This window comes from Trachinotus anak, unplaced genomic scaffold, assembly GCF_046630095.1.
Source record: "Trachinotus anak isolate AG129_WGS33_773 ecotype Australia unplaced genomic scaffold, CSIRO_AGI_Tana_v1 ptg000021l, whole genome shotgun sequence".
In the NCBI taxonomy this organism is placed as follows: domain Eukaryota; kingdom Metazoa; phylum Chordata; class Actinopteri; order Carangiformes; family Carangidae; genus Trachinotus; species Trachinotus anak.
Window position 1 is genome coordinate 23,707,703 of NW_027273872.1, and position 17,248 is coordinate 23,724,950.

The 17,248-nt window shown below is 39.9% G+C and overlaps 1 protein-coding gene across 3 annotated transcripts; it reads right to left on the minus strand.

Annotated features, from left to right (window-relative positions):
• Positions 1–6,339: 6,339 nt before the first annotated feature.
• Positions 6,340–17,221, minus strand: ptcd3 (pentatricopeptide repeat domain 3). Of its 3 annotated transcripts, XM_071457045.1 has the most exons (24): positions 17,203–17,221; positions 16,965–17,074; positions 16,403–16,455; positions 15,638–15,677; positions 15,459–15,504; positions 15,288–15,356; positions 15,011–15,115; positions 14,570–14,693; positions 14,005–14,108; positions 13,696–13,860; positions 13,458–13,518; positions 12,790–12,872; positions 11,868–12,012; positions 11,730–11,780; positions 11,557–11,646; positions 10,753–10,781; positions 10,254–10,360; positions 9,981–10,059; positions 9,458–9,548; positions 9,172–9,257; positions 8,911–9,056; positions 8,740–8,781; positions 8,145–8,303; positions 6,340–6,515 (listed from the first exon to the last, which is right to left on the minus strand). In XM_071457045.1, exons 2-24 carry the CDS (start codon positions 17,051–17,053, stop codon positions 6,470–6,472), a joined length of 2,010 nt encoding a protein of 669 aa, XP_071313146.1. In that variant the 5' UTR covers positions 17,054–17,074; positions 17,203–17,221; the 3' UTR covers positions 6,340–6,469. The 3 variants fall into 3 exon arrangements, with proteins under 3 accessions (XP_071313146.1, XP_071313144.1, XP_071313145.1); XM_071457043.1 differs by lacking the exon at positions 17,203–17,221 and having other exon boundaries at positions 16,965–17,198; XM_071457044.1 differs by lacking the exon at positions 17,203–17,221 and having other exon boundaries at positions 13,696–13,857; positions 16,965–17,197.
• Between the last annotated feature and the right edge of the window lie 27 nt (positions 17,222–17,248).

Sequence of the window (17,248 nt, forward strand, 5' to 3'; positions counted from 1 at the left end):
TAGAAAATTTGTTAATAGGCAGTAAACAGAATAGAAAAATATTATCCTATATCAACTTTACCCACAATCTGCCACCCTGTCACGGTTAACATAAGGTGGAGGCATACAGCTTCAGAAAACAGTAAACAGTATTTGGTTGAGCTCTGTTAACCAACCCTTGGTATATCAAGTTTTCCTCTTCTGCCAAGCCGTGAATTTGCCTTTGACTGTTAAAAAGAGGACTAGACAATGATGTCATTGAGAGTAAGCGCTGACAGACAAGAAAATCTTTTCCACATCTGTTGTTAGTCAAGACGCACAAATAGATGAAAAAACAGAACTTCTTCTTAATATATTGACACCCCCCCCCATAAAAGCCGCCTCGTTAGGCTAAAAGCAATAAGTTTAGGGCTGCAGTTAAATATTTTTTCTTTCATTATGGATTAATCTGTTGATTAATTTATGTATTGATAGTTTTGTCTAAAAAGTTTTGGAAAAAAATCCCAAGGTGACATCTGGTATTGTTAAATCTGACCAACGATCCAAACCCCAAAATATAAAAAACAGAAAGCAGAAGATCCTGAGATTCAAGACATTTAGGAAATACTTGGCATTTTCCTTGTTTTCCACTGTTTAATTCTGTTAACTGAGTATATAATATAACAGTATTGCATCTTGATTCTGTGGATCAGATGTTGCTCTTCATACGTTGGCATAGTTTCTTTTTACTTTGAATAAGTAAATAAGGCACTGAGTTACCACGCAGGTGTTTGAATGCCCAGTTTATCCACAGTGTGCCCAGTGCACCAATGCCCTCAGTTACCCCACAGGGGAATCCACAATGGCCCCCAGTGGGCACTCAGCAGGCTACTGTGTGCACCAGTAGGATGGCCCCACTGGGTGTCTGCTGTGGACCCTAAATGGGGTGTGGACTGAGTGTGGGCTTCCTCACTGGGCCCCACATTTTGCACCTAAGGGTCAACTTAAGTCCCTGGCACACCTGCATTTATAGCATAGTTGGAAAATTTTACAACAAAGCCAATTAATTCAGTGGAATTGTCACAATTAATGGATTTGCCGGTGGAGAAGGAGCTTTCACAACTTTGGTTACCTGGTGTGAATATGAAATATTAACCAATGGCAAACTGACTCTACATTACTGGCCTTTGTGGACATGTAGACCTTTTCCATTTTGCCACATTACAGTGGAAGAAGCAGGGATGTATGGCTGAATTCCATTTAGCTGCTTCAGTTCAGACACTTGTGCATGCCGACTCACCGTCACTCTGTCACGACGTTCAGGACACCTGAACAGAACTGAGCTGTGGTCCTCACACCTGTTGTGCTTTTCCTGCTATGACAAGTGAAAATGTCTGCTGTTAAAACAGGTATGCAGAGAGCTGGACCATCTGCAGGAAGATGTGTGGAGTCACATCCATCCGGTCATATGTAACTTTGTCATTTCAGAATATAAAGTGTGTCCATGAAGGACACATATTGTGCCAATGTGGTTCTAGATAGCTGCCACGTAAACTGGCTACTTTCTGGGACTAACCGAAGCAACAAAATGAACACAAGAGCCAGAGAGACACACACCCACAGAGCGCTGAGAGGAGGTCTAATCAAGTGGAAACACCTGTGTGTGTGTGTGTGTGTGTGTGTGTGTTGACCACTGGCGTGCAGGTTCTCTAAGAGTCTTTAATTATCTTCGTCAAGCCAAGTTAGACCATAAGAAAAAAAAAAAGAGGAGGATCTTGTCTTTTGATACCAGGGGTTGAAATAAGTAAGTATCAGTTCTTCTCTGTAGAGAATTGTTGAATAACTTTGTCTGCAGTGCTCTTGTTTATTTTTGGAAATACTCCATCTTGTAACGCTGTCATAGGGTAATAATTTGTATTAAATCGCTCTGAGTAGCCTACAATTTTGAAAAATAACCCAAACATATAATCAAATGACTAATGGAATGTGAGCACATGTTGAAATGAAGCTCTGTGTTTACAGTGACACCACGGCCTTGGATTTTGTGTGCTGTCGGCCGCAAGCTCATGTGACAACGCTGACAATATGTCAACAAGCCAAATAAATTAAGACGGTCAATTCACCATTGTTGGCTGCTCCTCTGCTGCTCAGCAATGTGTGTGAGAAAGACACTGATAGGAAGAAGTGGAGACAGAAAGAGCCACAGACAGGCACAAGTGAGGGAGAGAGACAGACTGAAAGACCGACCATTGTGCTGTTTGGGCAGGATGCGGTGAATGCTTTAAACACATGCTTCTATGACTCATAAACCAAAGACACACAGAAACGCAGAACAGAAGCTGATACTGTTTGCGATGTGTGAGTCTCTTTCATTTGAATATTTTATAGAAAGCCCTATGTCTGCACGCTTGTTTGTGGTTTGCGTGTTCGGTGTTGTGTGTGTTGTACCTAGGTAAACATTTGTTAACCATTAAGGTACACACGCCACGCGACCAGTCACTGAGGTAACACAGCCTGTACAATGACTTATCACACTCTGTGGTTTGATCCAAGATGATCATTTAGTCTTTGTGAATTGATGGTCATGTCCGATTTGTTTGGACTTAAATACCTGGATATCCTAAGTGGTGTTACAGTACCTATGTCAGCTTGTTATTCTTCTTATAGGCCTTTTTTGGCAGAAGAGATTTTCTATTGTCACATGTCAAATAAGAACAATAACAGCGACTGCTTTCCAGGTAGATGCAGAAACAGCAGAACGCACAATTTCAGTGTCCTGCCTCCTACACACCTGAATGAAATGAAGTCGGGCTGAATGACAGAAAAAAAACCCATCACATTATGATGTTTTTGGCAGATACTGTGATTGCAATATGAGTCACTATTTCAGTGTGAATGGTAGTTTTTGCATTTTATCTTCAATGGAAAAAAAATATAATGATGATGATGATGATGTGACTCTTGTTGGGTCTTGGTCTGTTGTGACACATTTTATCTTTATCAAACAAAACTGCAGCTCCTGTGATTTGGACATTGCACTTGGTCGTGTTTTGATTTTGATAAGTCAATTAATTGTTCAGCCCTAGAATGCAGACTTCATTAATGTTATCAATTACACCTGTGTCTGACCGCTCAAAATCTCTGCTAATGATACAGATCGCTTCACGTGATACATGGTTTCTGGTTGGAAAAAAAAAAAAAAAAACACATTACAACACCCATAATAACAGCTTTTCATATAAAGTAAAAGAGGAATAACAAACATTCTCTGTTGTTTGTGTTAATTTTTCATTCATTCATTCATCCACTCTCTGATTCTCCATGGCAGGGTACGGTTTGCCTAATCTACTTATAATACCCTTAATTAAGTGTAAAAATGTGCTTTACATATCCAGTGGCACACCACCAGAAGAGGTGAACCAGTCAAATGCCTGGGGGAAAAGGGGCCCCTCATATTGGTACATTTTGCAATGACAACTATAAACCCCCTTAAACCTCCTATAAAGACACTATACAGTTCACTGCTGTCGCCCCAAAACCCACTCGCGACATCACGTTCCTGATGATGTGTGCTGTTGCTAGTGTGTAGTACAGTACATTAAAAAGATGTTACATTTGTATTTCATGTCAGTAGGTCACTAAAGCAGAAAAATGCCAAAGATGACATGACCACTCTATAATTTGACCTATAAAGAGAAGTGATAAGTGATACATGTTTGATCATGTTAACGGTTGTGTGAAGAAAATTAACAATCGCCAATATATCACTATCTGATTTTCTAAACTATCAGAATATCAATACCTGTATCAGTCTCAAAAATTTGTTGTTGACACGACCCAACAAACCTCAGTCATTCAGTGGAAGGTGCTCATGTGATCCTCCGGTAAGTGTGGACACAGTGACTCTCGCAGCAGTTCACAGTGCTGTTAGGTTGTGGTTGGGTTGCTGTGCTGAGGCAGTGGTGACTCCAGCTTCACCCATCTCAGTTATGAGACATTTTTCACTGCTTCAGATTCAAGAAGCTGACACAGATGAATTGTTAACTCAACCCCCCACCCCCCCACCACACACACACACACACACACACACACACACACACACACACACTTGCTGAATGAGTCTATATATGGAACTATTTCTATAACCAAACTCACGAAGTGGCAGCAAGTTGGTTTAGTGGTTGGTGAAGTCATCTCCTTTACTCTCCTCAGAGCACTAGGGCTCAGTCCCTTGTGTATTTGCCAGGCTCTCCTGTAGCAAAGACTTCTGTCTGAAACCTTTCGTTTTAACATCTCTGCTGTAAATGTCTCCACAGCTCCTTAGTGGCTCTGACACAATGTTGGTAGGTGTGAAAGCACTGTGGTATTAAAGGTTAATGACAGTGGCATTTAAGTGGTTATTGAGACTAAAAGCTTCAGTTAGGGATGAAATAATGTTATGAGGCCAGACTTCGACCTCATTATGGCTGGAGGTCTGCTGAGCTCCATGTTTTGCTCTTTCCAGCTGTGTGGGATTGGCAGAGCTGGCTGACAGTTATTAGCTGCCAGTCAGTTGTGCATGCAGTTTGTGCATGTTTGTTTTCTCAGCACTCTGTGCCTGAAAAATAAGTTCAACGGGGATTTACAGTTACCCTGCAAGTTTCACTAATGCCCCCTTTCCTCTTCTTTCACTGCCATCTCTTTCTGCTCCTTCCCTCCACCACTACCACACGTTTATCTTCTTCCCTCATCCTCCCTCTCTTCCTCTCCTCTCAGGAAGCAAGAGAGAAAAAAAACATTTACTTTTTTAGACTAAAACTTCCACAAACCAGAGTTTATCTAAACCTAAGCTAAAGAGGGTACAGTTTAAAAAGCACCTTGTGGGAGAGGTAGTAAAACCATTAGAGGATGTTCCATCACGTCCTGTGTTTGTGAAGAGGTTTGACCTCTGACCTCCACTGCAGTACAGTAGACTCATGTTGCATAAAGGAGTGGGAGAAAGGAATGCCTGTGACCAGCCACATCCACTGTTGTTTTTTGCAAACTTGCTGAATACAAACTATTTTGTGTGTTTGCCTTTCATTCAGGCAAAAAGAAAGACTCCCCACTGTTGTTGGTAACTTCACACTTCTCCCATTATTCCAGGTCTCTCAGGCTGACCTTTCTATTCCTCTACACCCCTACAGTACTTCTCATACAGGTAAAACTGGAATCACACAATATATGAGTAACTTGCAAGTTTGCTATCAAAAGAAAAGATAACAACAGAACAAACTGGTGTGAGACCATGTAAGAGTTAATAACCGTATGAGGGAAAGTGTGGGTGTGTTTTCACAGTGGCAGTCTATATTATTGTGTGTTGTTTGAAAGCTGACACTGGTGTGTGTCAGGGAGTATAGTTGTGTGTGAGGGTGAGTGTTGTGGCTTTAGGCAGGTCCTCTCGAGAACAATACACTCTGTCCCTTGACCACACCCATCTTAAAGTGCCCCCCCCACTTCCACTCACTTTAGCCCACTTGTCCTTATTTGGTCATGCTGCCAGCTCAGCCGATGATTGGTTGAAGAAAAAAACCACTCTGATGTAGACACACACCTGTGCAGGCTTGCACACACACCCACCCACACTGCACTGCATCTCCCGAGTGCGCACACATAAATACACACTTCACACACACACACACACACAATACAAATGTTTACTCTTTATTTATTGAGTGTGATGCCTGCTAACATGTCTTTAAACTATTGCAATGAACACAAATACTATCCTAAATTATGTATCTAAATTAAGGACACACACATGCAGACACACATAAACTCACACCCCAGGCACTGTCCTGTCTAGACCTGCAGTCCATAAAATTGTCACACGGTGCATACCTGTATCTGCAGACACATCTCTATCTCTGTAACTGGAGGTTTCTTCAGAACCTGCTGAGGACCGACTAAGACACTGAAAAGTCCACACAGCATCCAGACCCCTAAATGTCACACACATGCAGCATGTTGAGGAAGCAGCTTATCTGTAATTTGAGGAAGTTGGTCAGTTACCACAGAGAAATTTGCGTCTACGTCTTTTCCTCTAGACCACAGAGTTTACTGTCATGGATTCACAGATAGCAAAATTCCCACTCATGTTATCACACTCAGAATCAAGTTTTTATGGGCTGTAGATGATCCTCTCTCCTGATTTTAATTATTGTGGTTTATTATAGCGATAAACAGTCTGGTTTCCATAGAAGCTGAGCTGAAAAAAGTCACAAACTACATAAAAAGGAGGAGAGAAACTGTAAAATATGACACATTGGGCTATAATCCTGTCGAGTTACATTCCTTGACAATGCCCTGAAGGAGAGGAAGAGCGGCCTCTAGCTGACACTTAAAAGAAGACATTAGTAGAGGTTGTATATTGTCACATACATTTTATTACAGATACAGAAATAAGTACAGTTTATGGATTTGTCTGATTTTCTTATCGATAAATTTCTTATTTAGTTATGAGAGTTGTTGGCATCAGAGTGGATCATCTGCGTCAGTCAGAGGACTCTCCTGCAGACTCCAGTTCAGATAAAATGGCTCTGGATGGGACAAGAAACAAGACACAGTGTGTGAAAACTGGGATTTAGTATGTACATGGTACATCACATCAAGAGCAAAGCAATGTAAATTATTTAAATTAAAATCTAAACATTTATCATTCACTTCTCTGAGATGCTTCTCTCCTGTGTCTGAACAGACGAGAAACTGTCAGAGACTTTGATACTAATCAGAGCTTCTGTGGAAAACGCCTGAAACATATATTTTGTCCCTTAGAGCTAAATCAAAAACTATGAACAGATCCATGTTTGTTTTTCTCTCGTTAAATTGATCATCACATCTTTCATCTCAAGACACCGCAGATAGGACTTTAATGAAACCTGTGGAGGTAAAACACTGAAAACAAAGCTGAGGTTGGTTTTACAAAGATATTTCAGTCTAGTCTGCAGTGTCAGTCCATTAGACTCAGTTGAAGCATTAAAAGTTAGCCACCCAGGCTAACTCACAACTAAGACTCACATTTCCATGGCAACAATCAATGACACCTTTTGACCAGTGAAAAAGAGGACAACATTTTTAAAGAGTGCAGAAACCTGTACACATCATCAGCTGTTAACATCTGTCCAAGGAGTCTCTCCAGACCCTGACTGATGTGTTAGCAGAGGTGCTGAGCTCTGCCACATTCATTACCTGACGCTATACTATATATATACTATATTTGATGCTACTGTAAGTCTTTTGTATTGTGACACTATTCACTGAAATATCACAGTGAAACAGAAGTTGTCTACAGGTTCCACAGCAGTTTTCAACTCTGCCCTAAATTTTGCACACTGCCTGTACATGGTCCAGCCTAGGTCTTGTTTAGATTGAAAAATGTATTAATTTACCCAGAACTCATGGCAACGTAGTCCTAATTAACATAGTGTATCAACAGCTGTGTGCAGCAGTTGATGTTTGACCATTAGTTAGATCTAAGTCTCAGCCAAAGTCTGTGCTGGTGAAACTGACCCAGGGGTTTGCAAATGACACCAATCGCCCCAAGAGTGACGCAAATGAAAATAAATATTTAAACATTCAACAACTTTATCTCAGAAATCACTCCTGTATTTAAGTGCAGATTAATTTTCATTTTAGTTTAAAAAGCCTGTTTTTGTCACACATATTTGACATATGACAATATGGCATATTTGTTCGTGACAGTCTCAGATGAAAACATGCTTCCCGCTGTAAAATCAGAATCAGAATCAGAATCAGTTTTATTGCCAAGTATGTTTTCACATACAAGGAATTTTTTCTGGTGATTGGTGCAATTGAGGATCAGGGGGATCAGCAACAGTGGGGCTCTCTAGCCTTGTTGATGAGGCTAATAGCAGATGGGAAGAAGCTATTTTTGTGGCGAGAGGTTTTGGTCCTGAAGGACCGCAGCCTCCTGCCAGAGGGGAGTGTCACAAAAAGTTTGTGTCCAGGGTGGGAGGAGTCAGCTACAATCTTCCTTGCATGCCTCAAAGTCCTTGAGGCGTACAGGTCCTGGAGGGATGGAAGATTGCAGCCAATCACCTTCTCCGCAGAGTGGATGATACGCTGCAGTCTGTTATTGTCCCTCTCTGTGGCAGCAGCGTACCAGATGGTGATGGTGATGGTGAAAACAATAATTCTCTACCCCTCACCTTTGCTCCTCGTTCAGATTGAACTCAGTCAGCGTTCGCTTTGCCAGCTTTGGTGTTTCTGGCAGACAGAAGGCTGCAGACAGCTGAACAAGGTCCACTGCTCTCTGGGGAAAGCCATCGCTGAGTAACGCCGACAGGAAGTTGTCCAACAGCTCCACACTGGAGAATAATACAGTGGGGAACACACGGTCACAAACTGCTCAGCCAGTGTGTGTCATCAGAAGAGGGTCTACAATGGATTATGTTTCATTTCTACAACTTGTTTAACATGTTGGACCAATTACATTCAGAAGCAATTGCATTAATGAATGTAAGGCCCGACTAATTATGTCAATGTGTCTAATTACATCTTTATAATCTTGTACTTGTCAAGAAAACAAAAGGACTCCAACTTCACCATGAGTGATTACCAGCTAGAGGATGTCATTATAAATATATAGTATTTTTTAAGTGAAATTTTCTTTTTATAGGTGAAATGATGAGCATGTCATAAATCAGAGCTCTGTGATCACTTGAAGACTTTCAATGTGTGAATATAGAGTTTTTCATAGCCAAAACTGACTTCTGAGCGGTTGTAGTTTGGGTGGAGACTTACGAAGGAACTCTGTTGTTGGATTTGAAGAGCTGCAGCATCTCCCTGCAGAGAGGAGGATAGAGGAGAGAAGATGTTTCACTTTAATGGCATTAGAGCATTCGTAGGGTCAGACTGAAGCACAAGCTCTCAGACAGTCAGACAGACAGTCAGACAGACAGCTGTCTCTCTCACCAGGCCTGTTCGGTCATGTTGGCTCGCAGCAGCAGGGAGGTGATGTGTGAGAGAGACGGGGTGCTCCACTCCAGACCCGACCTCCCTCTGTCACCCTCAAACACCTTCTTTATATCCAGAGCACACTCTGCGAAAGACTCCTGGACCTGCAGACATGTACAGATTTATTTTCACCATCTCTGAGAGGGACATTCACATGGTGTTTAAAAAAGCAGTGCACAACAATAACATCAGGCCACGCTGCCTGTTCCCCTCACTGACCTCAGGACTGTGTTTGTCTCTGGCCATCAGCGTGAGAACCTCCTCCACCAGATCTAACTTATTATCATGACCCACAGAGCGGATATCTGGAAAACAAGCAGAGGACACCAGATTTAGAAAACAGAGATGCAATCACATGAGGAAGATCTGACTTCATGAGTTTAAACCGGTAGAGTGAAGCCAGAGAGGGCAGGGTTTCTATCTGTGTAAAGACAGTCTGAGTCACATTCACATCAAGACATGTACTGTGTGATTTTAGATTCCTACAACTAAGCTTTAAACACACCTTTCCATATACAGGGCAGCAAATCAAGGCGGCTGTCTGTGTCCAGAGCCTGCAGCAGTTCCTTCAGTCCCAAGGCGTTCGGGTAGTACAACTACAGAGAACATCGTTAAAAGCACCATTAACAGTGAGTGTATGTCAGAGTCAAGTATCCATCTCACTTCCTCCTGGAGGGATTCACAGAAAAAGAGTTCAAATATATTCAATTGTGTGTAGGATGAAGTCCAGCTTCTGAATACAGGCTGTGTGCATTTCTCTGTGGACTTGATACTCTGTTGATACTTTCACAGTATTAATATAGAACCTAGACCTGCTTTATAATAAAAAAAAGACATGGGAATCTCAATTTATACATTATGGGACCTTTAAATTGTAGCCAGAATCTCCTCTACTAAATAAAAGAGGATTTGGTCACACAGTGAAGTACAAGCTGCAGCTTCTTATATCTTAAAAAGGTATTACTGATATAACATATGGCCTAGAGTTGCACAAGTGAATAGTGAGGGAGATGCAGTGATCCACTGACCGAGGGAATGAGCTGTTTGTACCACTTCAGCACTTCATCAATGTTCTCCATCAGGCACAACAGGTTGAAGAAGCGACCACTGGAGAGGAGAGAGGAGAGGTCCGGTTACAAAGTGTGGAAATTCATCTGATGCATTTTTAACAGAGATTGTCCCTTCGAGGTTGTACTGGGGTTGTGATGATGTTGCTTAATAATGTAAATAAATAATACATATTATTAACTGTACATTATCACTAGATATCAAGCTTCAGGCTGTTGAAGTTTTCTACTCACTAATAAATACTCTGTTGGTAGGGATCTCCCAGCATCCTCCAGTTCTCCCCCACTTCTACTAGATGATTTATTTTATAACCCAGCTCCAGATCTTTACAGTCCAGACACTGTGGAGAAAAACAGGTCAGGTAAATTAAGAGATTTACACCGGCTCCATGTTAGCGGTGGACAGATGGAAAGGATGAGTGTATCTGCATGTTTTAAAATCAAGACTTTTATAATACTCTAAAATGCTGGTGAAAATTAAATTTTAGGCTCTTGTTACAGGTAAAATAAACAAAGCTGTCAAAACTAGCCTAAATCTAATTTAACATAGCTAAATATAGGTAAAAATATAACATGTTTTGACACTAACCCTTGTATAAATCTAAAAATAGGCAAAGAAACATGAGTCCTTGATAATAAACTCTTCATTTGAGACTTTAAAAAAGGACCTGCACTTTGCAGAAACACTTCAGGGATAAATATTTATACATATGAGTAATAAAAAGAGACTTACTATTTTTATTGCACTAGTGAAGAACAGAACTGAAAAAGAGGAGAGAGAAAAATATAAGTTAGTATTAAAAGAAACCTAGTCATGGATACATTTCTCTGCTGTGTGGTGGTGAATATAACTGTGTTGTTTTTTTTATAACCATTTTAAACACCACCAGTCAAAATTGTTAAAACTGCCCCATTTTATCCATTTTCTACTGAAATTTAAGCTGTTCAAGTAAATAATTAAATGACCAAATGAAAAGTTCTGGTCTCCAAAAACTGAAAAATGTAAATTTCATGTAAAACAGGTCTTTTTCAGGGATAAGGCTAACTTACAGTTTTCCTGCAGCAATGGAAGTAAATGAAGCTTTGAGAGTTGATGCAAACAATTCCTACAGTGCCCTAACTACAAACCCTCTGTAACTGTGCCACTTTACCCTCTGGAGCATTATTAGGGTAATACTGTACTGCAGGAAGGAGCTATCATGACAGACAGGCAGACAGGGGACAGACAGGTTGGTCAGATGTTCATCCTACAGCAAGATAATGAGCCAGAAGCTTCACATGAAGACCAGCACAGTCTCCAGACTAAAACCACATGGAGCCGAGATGAAGGTGAAAGTGAAGCAAACACATAACACATTTGTGGGACGAACTTTCTGAGAAACATTTGATTTGTATTGTAGAAAGACGGTCACAAGAGTGACATTTTTTGTTCAACAAAAAGTTTCCTTGATTTGTTTATTTGTTCCATGCTTTCATTTCAGAGCACACTCATTTAACTATGTAAAATTCAGCAAAAACTGGGAAACCTACAACCTACCATCATCAGGGTCCTGACAGGTGAAGCTTTTTTCATCCAGCTCGGACACTATTTCCTGTAAAATGTTCGTGTTGTTCTGGCCAGAGAAGCCTGGAAAGAAACAAAACCACTGAATACAACTCAACAGCACCAAAGACTGAACTAGCAATATCAAACACCACTGCTGTGTGTACCTGGTCTGTAAAAGATTCCCAGGACATTGTTGAAGGAGGCCAGGCTGGGAGCTGAAAACACAACACTGTAAATGTAGGGAAGAACAGGAAGAGCCGACCCAAACAACTCATTAAATTATAATGAATGCTAATAGGTACCTATTCCCACAGCCTTCATCTCAGTCAGAGTTTGTAGAGCTTTTGTTCTGGCCAGAGAGCCGCAGCGTCTCAGAGCTCTCAGAACATTGTTGAAGGTCATCAGGGTGGGCTGAACTTTCTGTTGATTCATCTGGGTCAACAACTCCTGCACACAAAGACAGACACACAACTTGAAGTTATCACTGGGTGACAGCGTGTAAAAGTATTTCACCTGATGTATGCAACATCAGGTCTGAGTTATCACTTCTGAAAATGCCACATTAGTGACTTTTACTGCCATGGTTGAACATTTCACATTACAGTTTATTAATATGAGGCATGTTATTATTCTAACAGATTAATATCATATATAAGCACACTGCATCAAACTATGTCCAAACGATGACATAATATCTCATCAGAAGCTTCCATACCTCAAACTTTAGATTGTGTCATCAATATACAATATATAATATTAAATAAATCAATAATTATCTAAATTCATATTTAAATAAAAATGTGAAAATACATTAAGAACTAATTTAAGAAATTATTTCAACTCAACAATTACTTCAAATTATTATTTCATCACATCATAATTTTTATCTAAAAATGCAGTTTTTCAAGTCTTTTTTGTCTTCCATTGAAAATAGAATAGAATTGAGGAAATAATGTTCAAATGTCAAATTATTAGGTTATGTTTTCATGATTTCTTAAACAATTTTACATTCAATGTATTTATATATTTTACACAATTTATTCTTTCCTCTATTTCATGTTTTGTTTTTTTTTTGATACTGATACAAAAATATTGCACTTTAAACAAACAGCGCAATGACATCTTTAATGATATGAAAAGGTCTTTTTACAAGGAAACCCGGTGATGTGTTAAGATCTGTACAAAGCTGTGTCACATTGAGCACGACAGTGTAAAGGGTCTTACAGTGATCAGGTCCCATTTCTCGTTGTAATCCTCTCTGACTCTTGGAGCTGCTAAGATCAGTGCGTTGAAGATGTGGACGTCAGCTAGAGACAGAGGGTTGGGTTATTAGTCATCTGCTTCCAATACACAGAAATTTGACCAGGGATCGACATCAACGTTCACAATTAATTTGTCAGTCAGATTATGTAAAAAATCGTGGTCATGATGGTACCATTTTTTCAGCAATGAAATTTAAATTATATTTTGATTATTTTAGATTCAAATGACCTTCACACTTAAGAGTTAAACTAACCCAGGTTTTAAAGCAATGTAGCCCAACATTTTCTTATACATTATTAAAACTGTGCATGTCAAAGTTACCACTTAAAGATAAAAATTTTGCCTTTCAAAAGTGTATTACAATTGCTGTTTATGTACATTTTTACTGTGTTAAAGGTACTGTTGAATTGTATGACTGACTCCGCCATTTGCTTTATATTGATTTTGGCTTTAAACACAAGGCAGGAGGAGAGAGAATGAGTATGTGTTGTTTTTTTGTTTTTTTAATATATTGCATAATAATACTAATGTCTATGTAATGAAAAATCAACCAAGGCATTGTTCAAATATTACCTTTAAAAATGTGTTTGCATAGTACAATGGATGTTGTATTTTTATTTACAACTCACCAGTCAGTCTGTTGTTGAGCATGTCGGTGTACAGGCTGAAGGCCTTTGCATAAGCTTCATGCTGGGGAGAGCCAGACACACAGGAAATTAATCTAGGATGCATCAAAACTGATAACAATCAACACCTATATCTGAATTAGTTTAAGCGGGTAACTGTAGCTGAAGTGAGCGCCTCTCTCATACCACAACAAACAGACGATACCACCAGTACTAATAGCAGTAGTGAATCTGCCCATACCTTCACCATGCCTCTGATCAGGGCAGAGTAACACCGTGTGTCTTTCTCTGGCAGCAGGTTGAAGATTCTTTCGGCGTTGTTGTTTTCTTTCCAGGTGGCCTTCAGGAAATCTAAAGCCCGACGTAACTTGATTCTCCTCGACTTCCCCCCCTCTCCTGACTCCTGCTGAACACACGAGGATACACTTAAGTAGACATACATAATACTGGAGTAATAATATGAGGTTTGAAGTCTCCAGCTGAATGGGGCTGATGCATCTTTTCACTTGCCGCAGCAGAAACCCTGAGGCTTAGATCAGGCATCACTCACCGTTTCCTGTGGCTCAGTTATCCCGTCCTGGTCAGGGTCTCTGTCACCATAGAGACAGATCAGGTCTAACAGGTCATGTGTGGTTTCCATGGAGACTGCTGTGCCTGGAAGAATTAAATTGATGTAGTAGAATTATACTAACATTCATAAGAGAGGACATAAGCTGCATATCAGGCTTAGGCCAATATTTGATAATATCCAATAATAGTATCAAATATAGTGATATTTCCCACCATATATAATACTTTTCATAATAACACATATCCATTTTATTTTTTTTTAGACAGTCTGCTTTGCTGCAGAGTCTGACCCACAATTCACTGCTTTGCTTACTATATATTGTACAAATTAAAGTTTTGAATTGCTGTTTATATTACATATTCTAAAAAAAACCCTGAAACATCTAAGAATATAATCATTTATTATTACAATATACAATATTATAACATTGTATAATCGCCATATTTGGGCTGCACTGTATCAAGATGTTAAATTTTGGATATCGCCAACACCCACTGCCTGTGTGTATGTGTGTGTGTGTGTATGTGTGTGTGTGTGTTCTTACCAGCTTGTACTAACTGGTCATACATGTCAACGGCAGCTGATACTTTCCTAAGGTTGATTCGTTCCTTCAGTGCCTCCTCGCTCACCTCCTCAAGGCGCAATGACACTGTCTCTGGCATCAGACACTACACACACACACACACACACACACACACCAACAAAACAACAATATAAATCAACAGTTTATCATAATACACAATGAATATGAATTGAATGTCGAACCAAATACTGTGGTCCAAGACCTAAACCATCACTACAGCTCAGACTGAGGGACTCATCCCACTGCAGGCTGCTTAGATAACTTGGATTTACATTAACTCTATTCAGTCTTTTTGCATCAGCATTTTTAAGCAGCTACACTGCTGTTCAAACTGTGCTGAATGAAGCTGTTCAAGCCTGCTGTGTTACTGATCTCAAGCCCCCTCTTTAAACGGTCTCTTACCGGTATATGTGGATCAGCAAAGTCTTTAGCAAACAACTTGGGATTGCTGTTGATAAAGTATTTGGCTGCAGACCTGCCGGACTCCTGAGAGAGAAAGTATAACTTCTGCAGAGAGAAGAGAAAGAGATAAAATAAAATCAAACTGAATGTTTACACTATCATAATCCAGTGGTCCCTAAATAAGCTAATATAAATCACAACTGACTGATTTGATGAAAAATAAGAGAAACAGGCAGCAGAATAAGACTGATGTAAAGCATAGTATGGTTTGACGTACAAACTCATTAGAGGTCCTGGGAGACAGGTAAGGGTCATCCTGGAACTGGTAGTGATATGCTGTAGGATCCTAGTGATGAAAAAAAGAGACAGTGAGCGAACAGACAAACAGACATGCAACCTTATATCCACAGTGTAAAAAGCAATCTGACAGAATTGGGAGAGCTCTCACCCTGCTGACAGTCGAAGCCAGAGCCTCCAGCACCGCCTCTTTGCTCCTGTTTATTAAGAAACATTAACTCAATGACTTGTTTTAAGGACACTTCATGTGAAGCTAAATATTTAGTGCCACATGGCTGTCTGCAGTGTATGACACCTAAAACTTCATGCAACAGTGACATGGACACGTACCATGTTTTCTTCCTGGGGATGACAATATTCTCTGTAGATTCTGCAACGCCATGGAGGAAAAAGTATGACTTTCAATATAAATGACATTATAATTATTATAAATAACATCCTGCCTCTGATGAAATATCCTCTGTCGCTAGAAGGTGATTTGGTAGAGTCAAATCCAAAATCTAGATTATCTCCTGCTCTGATAAACTCACTTAAACAGTAAGACTGGTGTTATTCTGTATTTTCCTTCTCATCACCAAGTACCTTAACAGACCAAAAAAATGGTTTAGTTATCAGCTCTCAGTCCCAAGCCCATTTGTTCCTGCTGAGTATGAATCTTTAAGTAAATGGGACAAATTTACAGTTGTGTTTTTAAAAGTTGAAATAATTTCACAGGAGTTAAAGGTGCATTTGCTGGGGACTATTTTTAACCGTGGATACATACACATTTAGTAGTCTAGAGACAACAGATCAGTGTAAATGAGATTAACTCAAAATTTCTGGACAACAATGAAGTTCTATATATCCGTCTTTGACAGTACTTAGACAATACTTGTTAGTACAACATGTTCATTCTAGGTTTTGGTCTTTTCAAGTGATTTGTTCACAATAAAGAAAATATATAATATTGACTGCATTAACATCCAGTTATATCCTGAAGACATTTCTTAAATCGGGCCTTGACAGCAGGATGACTGGGCTTTAAAGCAGTTAAACTTCTCTCACATCGGTTTTGCCAAATGTTTAATCATGATCACAACCCTCTTTCCAATTTACCTTTATTAGTTTCGATAGCTTGCTGTCGCAGAGCTGAAGTCCAACCAAAGTTCCTGGAAAAAAGAGAAACATTAAAGTGCTGAAAGGAAGAAGCTTCACATTACATTTTAGAAAAGACTACTTCTTCTTTGACAGCCCTCTGGTAGGGTGTATTGTTTCATAGATCGCCTTGTTGCACATACAGTATCTACTGTTCAAGACTAAACCTTTTAAAAGGTCCAAGTGTTGGAGGACTTGCTCAAGACAAAATGATGATGACAAACATTACACCTCCAGACGAATATGTAATACATGAGGTCAATACAGTCGAAAGCATAATAAAGACAGACATTTGCCTTTGATAAAAGTGTGTATTCAACCAACCGCTGAAATGTCTAACGACACATCTACTTAAATATCAAGCAGTTTGCTGCAGTTATGTCAGTTAGCATCTTGAAGACATGACCTCCTGTCAAACGATGCTAGCTGCAGCTGTCAGACTCGTAAAGCAAACAAAGAAAATGATGTAAAAGCCGACTGAATATGAGTTTGGTTCAAAACACAGCTGCAAATAGTTTCTCACCTGTGACCCCACAACTGCTCGAAGTTATTTATCACAAACCGTCCGTTTCTCTGGATGCAATGCCCTACGTGCCTGCCGGACGCCGCCATGTTGTTACGAACTGAAGGCTTCTGGGAGAGACGAACCATGCGGCCCAAAAAAGGGGGGGAGTCAAAATAATAACAATTTGTCTTTTAAGGAAACACTATGATTTTTAACACACTTTGCCTTAACAAAGCTTTAGTAACTTGACTGTTACCTGGCATCTAAACGGTGAGTGTTGCCCGAGTCCGGAGGAGGCCGGC

Bases quoted from the DNA above. Each gene is read 5' to 3' on its own strand.
- ptcd3 (XM_071457043.1), bottom strand. From the start codon at position 17,092: ATGGTTCGTCTCTCCCAGAAGCCTTCAGTTCGTAACAACATGGCGGCG. The intron at 9,057-9,171 runs GTCAGTGAGGGG...ACATGTCTGCAG, and splicing joins GAGACAAACACAGTCCTGAG to GTCCAGGAGTCTTTCGCAGA. The intron at 8,304-8,739 runs GTAAGTCTCCAC...ATTATTCTCCAG, and splicing joins TCCAACAACAGAGTTCCTTC to TGTGGAGCTGTTGGACAACT.